Below are 12,501 nucleotides of genomic sequence, written 5' to 3' on the forward strand. Positions count from 1 at the left end.
ATGGAGAGAGTTCCCAGCTGAGTAACTTCAGCCCACTGTGGTCACTCAAAAACTCTCTTTGGGTTATTTCTTCAGGCTGGTGTGATAGAAAAGCACAACTGCCTTGGGACCAGGGTCTGATGTGCTTTAGCCTTTTCACAGGACAGGACAAAGCAAATAAAGGTGAGCATGGACAGGATTTCACAGGTGGAACTGAAGTGAATGTTTTATTAGCATCTTCCAGGTGTTTATTTGGGTTTCTGGGACTCTAACAAGGCATTTTCTTGTCAGGAAAGCAGTCCAGTGTTAAAAGACTGAGTTGTGATATGTGTCAATATAGTGTTTTGTGTGTGAACATTTTATATCTATTAGTATTAGGAGGAAATTCTTCCCTGTGAGGGTGGTGTGGCACTGACACAGATTGCCCAGAGAAGCTGTGGAAGTGTTCAGGGTGAGGTTGGATGCGGATGGAGCAACCTGGCTTGGTGAAGTTGTCCCTGCCCACAGCACAGGTTTGGGAACAACATGATCTTTTAGGCTCCTTCCAACCCAAAGTAGTCCATGATTTCTTTTCCTATTCAAACTGGAAGAAAAGACCCACTAATGAATTAGGCACTGAAGAGAGAGGCTGTGGATGCTAGGACTGGGATGGCAGGAGGAGCAGAGAAGGAATCATATGGAGTGTTGCTATTAGAATCTGTTAGCTGCTGGAAGGGCCAGCAGGAAGCATTTGTGAGTGTTTTTCCTGATCTGTGTGTGTAGTAAGGAAGAAAAGGATTCCCTTCCTGGTTGTGCTCTGCCTCTGTCCGCAGGGAGCTTCTTTGGAAATTCCTGTTTAGCCCCACAGGGAGGGAACAAATCCTGCAGAATACCTCGTGGGAGGGATATTGGTGTGAGTCTGCTGAGGGTCATGGGCAGGAGAAGGACTGAGTTTTGTGCTTGTGGGTTTGCACACCTGAAAGGCTGTTTTCTCACATATCATTCTGGTTGCAGTTAAGGTGAATGGGTTGTTTTGGAAATTCATACTAAGATCTGATGTGTAATAAAATGCAGTTACAGTGGGCTGAATATTCTCAAATGGAGCAAAAGTATAATGGCAGCTTTTTTTTTTTAACCTAGGATTTCTAGCATACTTGAAAGCATAAATATAAGCTTGTTCCTCTTGGTAAACACTTGAAAAGAAGTAGAAATTTCAATAAGTGCATATATGAATCACAGACTTTCTTGAGTGTCATTGTTATTCCTTTATTGTATTTACATTTTCACCTCTTTTTATAGGCAATTGCTGGTTACTTTGATGTATTTTTTGAGAAGAACTGCCACAACAAGGTGAGCATTTGGAGTTATGCATTTTAAAAATGTCTTTGAGAGATGAAGATTTTATTTTGTGTCAAGGTGTTTGGCGGTGAGTCTGTTTTGCTGTAGCAAAGCCTGCATATGCATCTGTGTTTAGTAATTGATTGATGTGGTGTGATATGAAAAAGATTGTTTTTAATCAAACTCTTGAACTCTCCCATTGCAGGTCTTATTTTCAACGGGTCCCCAGTGTACCAAAACACACTGGAAACAGACAATTTTTCTCCTGGAGAAGCCAATTCCTGTAGAAGCAGGTATATTTAAATTCAGTTGGGATGCAACAATAATTGTGTTACAGTGCTGTTACCATTAAAGCTAGATACAAAATACTTCAAAATTTACGTAAATTTCAAGTTCAGGAAGAGCTAGTAAATAAATCTTTCAGCTGCTGTTAAAGGAATTTTTTTGTCTCATCAAACCAGGGAAGCATCTGCGTACAAAATTCTGGTTTAAAATTATACATAAATATATGCATGAGTATCTTGCCAGTGGACATATCTCTTATACTTGTATAGCTGCATCCTGGAATTTTGGTGAGAAGAGTTCTGTATCAAAGCATTTCTGATGCAGAACAATGTAAGACCAGAGCACTGCTATGGGCATTCTCTTAATTTTGACATTACTAATATTCTGAAGTATCAAATTTGTCAAGTGCTTGCACAGGATTCCTTGTAGCCCTCCTGAAGTGTCCTGTATTTAAAGGGGTCATGCATATTTGAATGGGTTGTATCTGCCACAGTGGGGTTATTCTGGAGAATGAAAACACTTTTAAAGAACTCACAGCCATGAACTTGAAGTATTGAATAGCTTTGCTTGGTACACTGTAAAGTTTTATAAAATGGTTAAGTACTGTCATGAGTTTCACCTTGAATTTGATGCAAGTAGAAGGATTTTCATTGTCATCAGGGATAAGCAAAATTCAGATGATAAACTGTTGAGGTTTTGAAAACTATAAAGTGATGCTTGTTAGTGGTTTAATTAGTTCTATTCTTGAGGTCTTGAAGGCACATTTTGTGCAAGTAGTCAAATATTCCTTGCTTTATAGCCAGGACACAAGTATATCCATGACTCTCATTGAATGACCATGCAAGAGGATGGACATGCCACAGATGAACAGACCTTAACCTCTTATTCCTGTAGAGCTTTCTTTCAGACTCTCACAGACTTTTTACAATCTGAGGAAATGGAGCAGTTACATTTTCATGCTGTTATTTTATTTGTGTCCATTTGGCCACCAGATATTTACTGTTGAACTCTCACCCAGTGATGAATCAGTTGTCTTTGGGAGCCCCTTTTCTTTACACACTAGCAGAACCAAAGGAGGAGCCTCAGAATGAGGCTCATTTTTGCTGGGCAGTTAATAAACTCATGGTAATGTGAGGCCCTGACCTGAGCAGTTTGTAAATAGATCAGGCAAACTGGGGGGAAAGCATAGAAAATGTTGTGTGGATGCTTCTGCACTCAATTGAACTGTAAAGTTCCCTCTTCCAGCTACCAGACATGACAGGAACTTTTTACCAGGAACTTCTTTCCTGGAGGCACTGAGGTTTGTGATACCTGACATATCACTTCTGTCTTTCATGCTTTGAATTTTTATTCTTAAACAGTTTTTATTTGCACTTGAAGTCCTGTCATTTCTTGGGGTGCACCCATGCTTTGGTGCATTCATACTTGGCTTGTGTTCTCTCCAGATGCTCTTTCTAGACAAGCCTGACTAAGATCTCCTTGCTGCTGCTCATTAAATCTCAATGTCATAGAGTGATTTTTTAAAAAGTGCAGTGACATTTATTAAAATATGCACATTATTTCATCTTACAGAGATCATTTGACATTTTTCAACTGTGTGAAATTACTGGAGGTGTGCCCCAGCCTAGGTGTGGTGACTTTCTGAAGGCAACTGCAGAAACAATGTGCCCTGCTTGTGTGAACCCAGCTAACTTGACCTTCAAGATCACTTGTGCTGTAACTCCTTCCTTCTTTTTTATTAGCTCGTATTTCTTAACATTATTCCCATAACAAATCTTGTTACAGCTGTTTCTCTTTCTTGCTGCCTGTCTCCTACTCTTTGTAATTATTTAAATTCCCCTTTCCCATTCTGTCTGCTTTTATATCTTACATGAAATTACCACTTACATCTAGGATTGTCTGCCTTTTGCTTCTAGTGCCCAAGAAGATTGAGAGAAACTCCTGATGTAATTTCCTTTTCTTTTGTAATGCCAGTCTTAATTTCTGTGGGATATTTGTTGGTTGTTGATGACATAAGCCCATGCAGAAGGTGCTTCTTGGTACTTACATAGGAATGTATGTTAATTTACATGATTTTTCTGGAAAAACCATTCCCTCTCTTGATCGCTTGACTTTGATCCTTCTCCTTCATTGTTCCAAAAATCTTTCTGCTTAAGGCATGTTGTTGTGAGTACAGATTTCCCTATCTTCCTTTTTTATATTCTTCTCTTTGTCTAAATAGTGACTTGAATATTCATCTTGATAATTTGTCATTAGCCAATTTTTTTTGTTTCTTCAGTCTTTCCATTTTCTCAGCTAAACGAACTGTTCGAGCTCATTTTGCAGCCTATTTCACCGTGCACTTCCAGCTGTTTCTCTTGTCCCACTTGTTAATGAATTAGCACCACTCCTCATTGAGCCTGGCATGTTGAACTGAGCTCCACTGTGCCTGAGCTTTTAGGGAAGCCTTGTCTTCAGAAGGGCTTTCCTCAGTGCAAATGAAATGGAGGCAAAAGTAGCTGTATTAGATTACACATCATCATTTGAAGCCTTTCCATCCATCCATCCCTGTGTTTACTGGTGTTCATCAGCCCTCTGGAGAAATTCTTCGATTCAAATACATCATGGCAATTGAAGGAACATCAAAGAAGATGTACTTTTGACTAAATATATTCATGGAATTATTAAGGTTGGAAAAGACCTTTAGGATCATTGAGTCAAGTCATTAACCCAGCACTTCCAAGGACACCACTGTAAGAGACTGAATGAGATGCAGGACTTCAGGGGTCTACAAAATGCAATTTATTGTATCCAAGATGTTACAGCAGTCCAGGGTGGTGGGTGACAGAGCTGTGCCTACAGCTGTCAGCTCCAGCTGCAGGCAGGCCTGGACACCCTTTGGCTTTGGTTACAATGCATTATATACTTTTCTTTTGGTTACATTGCATTATATACTTTTCTTTAGGTTACATTGCATCTTTTGGTTACATTGCATTATAGACTTTTCTTTTGGTAGATTGCATTATTATTTTCTTTAGGTTGCAATGCGTTATAGACTTTTCTTTGCTGAGCATCTTAATGCAGTAGAACCAATCTATACCTTAACCATTATCTATAGCCTATCATAACTGCTATAATTACCATATTCATGTCACTGTTCTCCAATCACTAACAGTCAGTACATTACAGTTTAAGCCAGAAGTTGTTTTTCAGTTTTCTTGCAGTGGAAAATTCTGAGACCTTTTTCCTAGTTGCCACATTTGCTGACTTGTTTGCCTGTGCTTTCTAACTAACACACCCTTTGTCTCCTTGGTTATCCAGTGAGACTGGCTCAGCAATTCTTTTCTTCTAGATCAAAACTTGCTTCCACCTCTATTCCTTCATCAGACCCTACATTTAAAATCTTTCTGCCAAGCACACATATCTGTGAGACTTCTTTGTCAAACTTTCATCCTTCCCATCACACCACTAAACCATGTCACTGAGTGACACATCTACAGTTCCCTGGGCAGCCTGGTCCAGTACTTTACAACCCTTTCCATGAGAAATTTTTCCTAATGTCCAACCCAGGTGCAACCTGATGCCATTTCCTCTTGTCCTGTTGCTCATGACCTGGGAGAGGACCAGCCCCACCAAGCTCCTTGCAGGGAGTTGTAGAGAGCTCTGAGCCTTCTTTGCTTTAGGTTGGGCCCCCCCAAGCTCCCTCAGCCCCTTCTCATCAGACGTGTGCTCCAAAGCCTGCCCCAGCTCAGTTCCCTCTCTGGACACCCTCCAACACCCCAAAGCCTTTCTTGTGGAGAGGAGCCCAAAACTGACCCCAGGACTCAAGGTGGGGCTCAGCAGTGCCCAGAGCAGGGGGACAGTCCCTGCCCTGGTCCTGCTGGCTGCACTACTGCACATCCAAGCCAGAATGCCATTGGTCAAGGTAAACTCTTCTTTCTTTCTAGTAAATGTGTGAAAATAAACAGAAATAATGCAACTTGAGTCTAACACTAATCTGGCCAGTGTTACCCTGATGGCCTTTGCTTGTAGCTTTTTAATAGGTAGTGAAAGAAGAATTTGCTAGTGGAAAACGCATTTTAAATGTTTTCTTGTTTTGAAATCATCTTTCAGACAGGGCAGTGGCTGTTTTTCCCCAGTGAAGAAAAATGGTTCCCTCAGATTTTTAGTTCTGAGTAAAATAGTAAGGCTGGCTAAAAGTCCCTTATCAGATGCTTTATAGCTTCTGGGGCCATGCCTGGAGTGGTTATAAAGCACTGATTGTATTTGGTTTTGCTCTGTAAAAGAGGTTGAGCTTACAGATATCCAAACCTACTGGGTATTTAACTGGAAAATGCTCCTTTATGCCATGGCAAAATTGTTTTGTTCTGCAGTATGAACTAGCTAATTTTCTCAGCTGTTTGATGCCAGGGTGTTTGTTGTAAAAATAGATCTATTTTCTCAGCCATAAAAAGGACGGAATGTTTGATCTATTCTAATGATAGCAGAATCGAGCAGTTGCAAGGATGGGTCTTGGAGCTCATCCTGCCTCCTTTGCTGCTCCTGCACTCCAGGTGTGATGTTTGTGCATCTCTGGGATGAGGTGGGAGAGGTTCATTCTGGCTCCAAAGATCTGGGCAGTGAGGCAATAAAATCCACTCCTAATTAATACTGATTGTTTGCCACTGAGTTTCAGTGTGATACCTGTGGTAGGTAGAGCTGTATATAATGGGAATATGCAAACTGATATATTTAATGGCTAATTGCTGTTCACTTCTTCAGATATAATGTGTGAGTGGGGGATAGCCTCTTACTACTCATGTGTTCTGAAAAACCAGTGTTCTTCCTCATGGATGGTGACAAGAGACTTGAAGCTGATTTTCAGCCAAGTGAAACGAAATAGCATCAGCATGTTGGATATGCTTTAACTGTTTGGCAAGCAATTAAAATTAAACTGGAGAAAGAAGCAGTATATCCTGAGTTTTCTCAGACAAAACAGTGATGTATTGTAGGCTCCCTACAGAGTACAAACCTTCTCCTAGAGCCCTTTTAATAGCTTGAACATGTCCTTATTTTGAAGATGGAAATTGAGATCCAAAGCAGTGTCTTTTTCTCCTCAATGGTTAAAAATGAGTCCCTTCCTTTTGTTGTTTGTTGAAATACTCCTGCTAAGCAAACAAAAAATGACATCATTCTCATTTGGTTGTCTCAAGAATTTACTACATAAATCAAATGCTTACAAAAATTATTATTTTAAAGGACCCACAGAATCTTTTCAATAACAATGCCTTAAGTTAAAACCCAGCTCTGTATGCAGGCAAATGCTATTAGCAATAAAACAGCCTATTGTCAACATTGTGTGCTTTTGCTATTGCCTTGCAGTGAAAATAAAACCTTGATTTGTTTTTCTGTGGTGTTAAAGGGGCTAGCACAGCAAAGCTGGAGCAGAACTCACATGACTGAGCTCTTGTAAAATCCTTGATTATCTTTAGTCCCTCGTCTCTGTAATTGGAAAGCTCTTTGTAAATTTACAAACTGAAAGACTGTTGATTTGTCTACTTAGACAGCACTATTAAAAGTAGGAAAACAACACTAGCACGATTAATCTGTCTGAATGTTTTGATCCTATACTGAAATACTTCTATATTGTGCATCCCAGTTGGATAATTTGGCTCCTAATTAAGATTTTAGTGTCTGTTTTGCCTGTCTACAGCTGCAACATGGTGTCTGTAGAAGTCTGTCGCATTTATTTGCAAGTGGCACCTCCAAAAATGATGCTGGCTTTTAAAATCTAGTAAATGTTAAAACCTGAATTTTGAGGTCACACTAAGTCTGGCAAGTCTTATGTTGTGTTTATCAAAATCTCCATTTTAAAACGATCATGCTGACTTTTCAGGAACATTTTCAGGTGTGTGTTTTAGGGCACTAAATTGAGAGAATCTCTTCTCGTGGCTGTACTAGAAATCCCATATTTAGACAGGAAAACTTGGATGGACTGATGGCACAGATGTTATTTTGGGTACCTCCCTTTGCAAGTTCTTCAGCTATGAGGGAATATGGTTCAAACAGCAACAACAATCTGGTTTTTTCAGAATTTTGTCACAGTGCTGAGAGAAAGCTTGGGACAAGGCTGGACAGTTTGGAATCTCAGTACAAGAAGTGGTGAATTAAGCTAGTTGTAGGTGAGTGAGTTTGGGCACTGCAGCTCTGCACTGTGGAGGACCTGGCTGTCACCATTCCGTGTGGCAGGTCTGTGTGCTGCCTGAGCTGTCTGGGGATCTTTGCAGAGCACACAGCTTACCTCAAGCAGCCACACAAACCTGGCTTGCCTCACCCAGCTGGCAGTGCTCACTTCTTTGCAGCAGCCTTGCTCCTGGTTTAAATTATACATGAATATATGCATAACTTATACATAAATATATGCATGAGTGTCTTGCAAGATATGGGCATATCTCTTATACTTGTATAGCTGCATACTGGAATTTTGGTGAGAAAAGTTCTGTATCAAAGCATTTCTGATGCAGAAAATTGTAGGACCAGAACACTGCTATTGACATTCTCTTTATTTTGACATTGCTCATACTCTGAAGTATCAAATTTGTCAAGTGGTTGCACAGGATTCCTTGTAGCCCTCCTGAAGTGTCCTGTGTTTAAAGGGATCATGGATATATGTATCTGCCACACTGGGGTTACTCTGGAAAATGAAAATGCTGTTAAAGAACCCACAGCCATCTTTCTTGAGCAGTTGAAAAGTGTCAATTTGGTACAAAAAATCCTCAGAGAATATACTCAGAACGTGCATGGAGTAGACAGAGCCTCAGGATAGTTCCAGCAGAGGGTGAGCAGTGATGCAGCAGAAGGCAAACAGCTGATGAGAGCAGCCAGCCCAGAGGAAGGGCACCACAGATGGGTGATACCAAAGGGCAGTGGCTGCTGCTCAGGACAGAAACTGCTGCTTGCATTGCATCTCACTGGCTTGGGGATTCAGTGGGAGAAGTGCCCAGAGGGGAAGGGGGCACTCTGTGCACTGCTGCAAGTTCCTGAGTTCAAGAGGGTGAGTGGGAAGATAAGGATAAGTTCCTGAGTTTAAGGGAAATGCTCTTGGTCCCACTGCAAACTGTTTCAGTCTTCCCTGGTTTTCCATTGTCAGAAGATGGGTGGAATATGCAAACCATTTTTTACCCAGAGTAATGCTTTTGAGACATGCTTTTTTTTCTGTTGCATGCTACAAGTCAGTGTTGCATCAGTTATTTAAACTAGATCATGGTTTAATTGTCAGCTTCCAGCAAGGACAACTGTGTTGTGTAGAGCATATAAAATCCTGCTGGTTTGTGACTGGGAAGGCAGAACCCCCCCAGTGGTTCTTTGTATTGTAGGGGATTTGTAAAGGTGCTTTTCACCAGCAGAGCAGTAGTTTAGGTGTGTTCTGCCCAAAGCCCACTGCAGTTTTCTAGCAGCTCTTTGAAACAATTCCAGTGAGGTCTTTCATAAGAATCTTAAATTTTAATGGTGTTTAGAATAAATAGTGGTTTGAGTGCTGTGTTCTTGTCCCACTGTTAGCTTCACAAAACTTCCAAGGAACGAAAAGAAGGAAACCTAAAAGACCTTGATTGCTGGCTGCCTTTGGCAACTCTTTTGAGTCTTTTTTGGGATCAGAGAGGGAGGAGACACCAAGTTGTACTGAGAGGCAGGGTAGTTCCTCGTGTTACAAACTCATTGCCATGGGTCACTCCAAACTTTAAGTGGATGTGATGGATATGCATGCAAGGGACTGTGGATTTCATTTCAGTCTATAAAGCATTTAGATCAAAACCAAGTCTTTAGGTTTCAGTCTATAAAGGATTTGATCAAAACCAAGAATCTTTGGTTTTGATCAAATCCTTTATAGACTGAAAAGCCATGATTTGTTGCCATGAACACTCCTGATGCTGCAGGATCTCTGCACTGGGAGTTGCCTTGACTCACAGACTGCAGGCTGGCCCCTGTGTGATTGTATTGCACAGACACAAGTGACAGATGCAGTTGCTTATGGTTTTATGGTGGTAAAAGCCACAATCCAGACAAACTGGCTCAAGTGTGCAGAGCACAGGCACTGCAGAACCTGCAGTCAGACATGCAGTATGTGACAGGCAGTCAGGATGGACACAGGGATGCCTTTTTTCCTGTGCAGGCCAAGCTTACATAGCACTTCTCCTGAATTTTTCTGCTTTTTCTGTTTGGGGGAAAATTTCAAGCCTGTCTGGGGGATAATAAAAATGCAGGGAGGGGATGGTAATGGATTCAGCTTTGTCCTAATCAAACTGCAGTGGCACTGTGTGGTTTACTTGCATTCAGCTGAACGTGATAAGAGCAAGGTGATGCAGCTGAGTCCCAGAGACAGCTTTCTCCAGGCAGCTCCTAGGACAGAGAATGGGGAAAACATCAGTCATTTTCTATCTACATGACATTGATTAATTGTTCAGAACTGCCTTTCAGCTACTGCTGTTGTTTGCTTCAGCCCTCGGAAAAGGCTGCTCCAAAAAGCACATTTAATGTGGCTACAGCATGAGGAATAGCTGGGAAAAATGAATGGATTGCTTTGTTTCATTAACTGTCTTTACTAACAGAGTCTGAAGGTTCTGTTCTCTGAAGTCAGCTATTTATGAAATTATGTTTAAGTTTCTGCTTCATTTTTATTGTTTTTTATTAATGTTTGAAATGGGAAGATTGAAGTGTGAATTAATTGAAATCGTGGAATTTTAGTTTAGAGAGGCTCTTTAGTCTTACTGAATTGTTATCACAGGATGTTAAAATAAATAGGTCATTTTGTAGCAGTTTTGAAGATCAATGTGTTCAAACCAGGTTAAATTTCCTAGCTGGAGTGAGACTATAATGCCTTTTTTCCTTTATCTTGTCCTTCTCTCTGGCAAACCTTTCTCTGTTTAAATAATCTGTGAAACCGTTTTCACAATTCTCTGCAAGTTGCATTGTGTTATGTCAGTCTTGTAGTGGTATCTCCAACTAACTGTTACATGATGAAAAAAAAACCCAAATGATCAGATTTATTTTTTTTCTTCTGATCCTTGGTACTACAGTTATTCTTGTAGATAAGCCTTTTTTATATTTGTAATGCAACCTTTAACAAAATTTCCTGCATTTATAATTTACAATTGGGACTTTCTGTCAGTTTACTGTTTGCATATGCCAGTTGTGCCAAATGGAGAGCTCCAAAATGCTTCCTGAATTTGAAACCAGCTTAGTTTGAAATTACTATCTGTTTTCTTTTTTGCAATAAGGAAGCTTTTTATCAGGATGTTAACAGTGGCTTTTAGAATCCCAGTGAGTAATGAGCAGCTGGAAAACGCCTTGGCTGCAGTGAGATAGAAAAGTAGCAGCAGTGTGAGTGATGAAGATGAGGAGGTCTGATGGGAGAGGAGCAGGGAACTTGCTGCTCTAGACTGGGATCACAACCTGCTCTCATGTGCTCAGCAGAGTCCTCTGTGAGGATGTAGCTCCTGCAGGTTTAAAATGGTGGGATGAGGTGGCTCAGCAGTGAACTTCCTAAATGTACACATTTACAAGTGTCTGTGTTTATATTTCGTGGGTTGCATATTCCTGATTTACAGATATTCCTTAAATGAAAGGCTTTAGTAAGGACTGAAAGGAAATTGAGATTAGGTTTTTGCCTTTTGTGTAAAAGCATTAGGTCTGCGTGTAACTGAAGGACATACCTCTCAAATGTTATGACACTGGCACCTTCCTGCAATTAATAATATATATACTTGAAATGCCACAGAGATTTCTGTGGTAGTTTCCTGTTAGATTTAGAAAATACATGGTCAGAATTTAAATGAAATGCAGTGCAAAAACTGAGCACATGGCCCATACAGCAGGGAGGGAATGTGCTTTTGTGGCTGCATGGCTTTAATCCAGGATGGTGAATATATCCCAGGGCTACAGTGGTTTTCCCCAGCCACAAGTGAAATATTTGGCACATCAGTAATTTGGGTGGACCTCTGAGAAGTGAAGCATCAGCCACAACTTGGCACCTCTCCAGGTTTAACTGCAGTTAAGTTTGACTTAGGTTTGTTGTCAAGAGCTTCGAAAACTTAAACTCCTTTAGACTTTTAAAATTCTGATTAATTGAGAACAGCTCCTTGTGCAACATGGATGCAGTGCATGTCTGCTGTTACTGTGAGTGATTGAACACTGTAACCAGAGCAATTCCCTCTTGTTTTCCAGGAGAGGCCCTGAGAGGGAAGGTCACGGTGCGCAAGAACAGGAAGGATCCGCGCTCCCTCTGCATCAGCCTCTCAGTGAGGGACACCCAGCAGACCTACAGCCTCCAGTGACACCCTGGCCATGGCTGGGATGGCTCCTCTCAAATGCTGCACTTGGCTGCTGATAGCTCTCCTGGAATACCCAAAAATAGTAAACTCCTGTTTGTGTGTGTGTACGCACACAGGAATATGGAAAAGTTACCTGGAGCTGAGGTTTACAACAAAATCAGATCCTGCTGCTTCACGTGGTGTGAGGAAAGCAAGAAAGATGGGTTTGGGTTACCTGAGACTGCTAGATGAGGAAAAATGAGCCTCAAGTCTTGCTGTAAGGAACAATAAATATGGTCTCTCAAAAATGTTTTATTCTTCCACTGGCAGAATCCTTGTATAGTATTTTTTTGTGAAAGAAGCAGCTAGCTGGAAAATCCCAATGGGAATAATTTTTGAATTCCAGCTGCAAGATTGGGGCAACAAAGATGGTATTTTTACTACACTGCTGCAGTTTAAAAGTTGTACACATTTCAGTTACATTTGTCTAAATAAATGAACCCAGTGTGATATATAATGCAGTTGCTGCTTTCCTTGTGTTCTGTGTAATTGGAAATTCTGTCTATCCTGTGATGGCTCATTTATTTGTGCCTGCAGTTTTTTCTCTACTAACCTGTTGGGCCATAGGTGGGTGGAAGTGTGTATCTTAGCAGCT

General features: G+C 40.8%; 1 protein-coding gene across 1 annotated transcript in view; it reads left to right on the forward strand.

Annotated features, from left to right (window-relative positions):
* Nucleotides 1-12,207, forward strand: part of PRMT3 (protein arginine methyltransferase 3) — a 53,342-nt gene extending 41,135 nt beyond the window's left edge. Inside the window, exons 13-15 of the mRNA XM_058026875.1 lie at nucleotides 1,258-1,308; nucleotides 1,502-1,589; nucleotides 11,761-12,207. Coding sequence (XP_057882858.1) covers nucleotides 1,258-1,308; nucleotides 1,502-1,589; nucleotides 11,761-11,870 — 249 coding nt within the window. The 3' untranslated portion in view covers nucleotides 11,871-12,207. The remainder of the gene's footprint in view (nucleotides 1-1,257; nucleotides 1,309-1,501; nucleotides 1,590-11,760) is intronic.
* Nucleotides 12,208-12,501: the final 294 nt, after the last annotated feature.

This window comes from Melospiza georgiana, chromosome 6, assembly GCF_028018845.1.
Source record: "Melospiza georgiana isolate bMelGeo1 chromosome 6, bMelGeo1.pri, whole genome shotgun sequence".
NCBI lineage: Eukaryota > Metazoa > Chordata > Aves > Passeriformes > Passerellidae > Melospiza > Melospiza georgiana.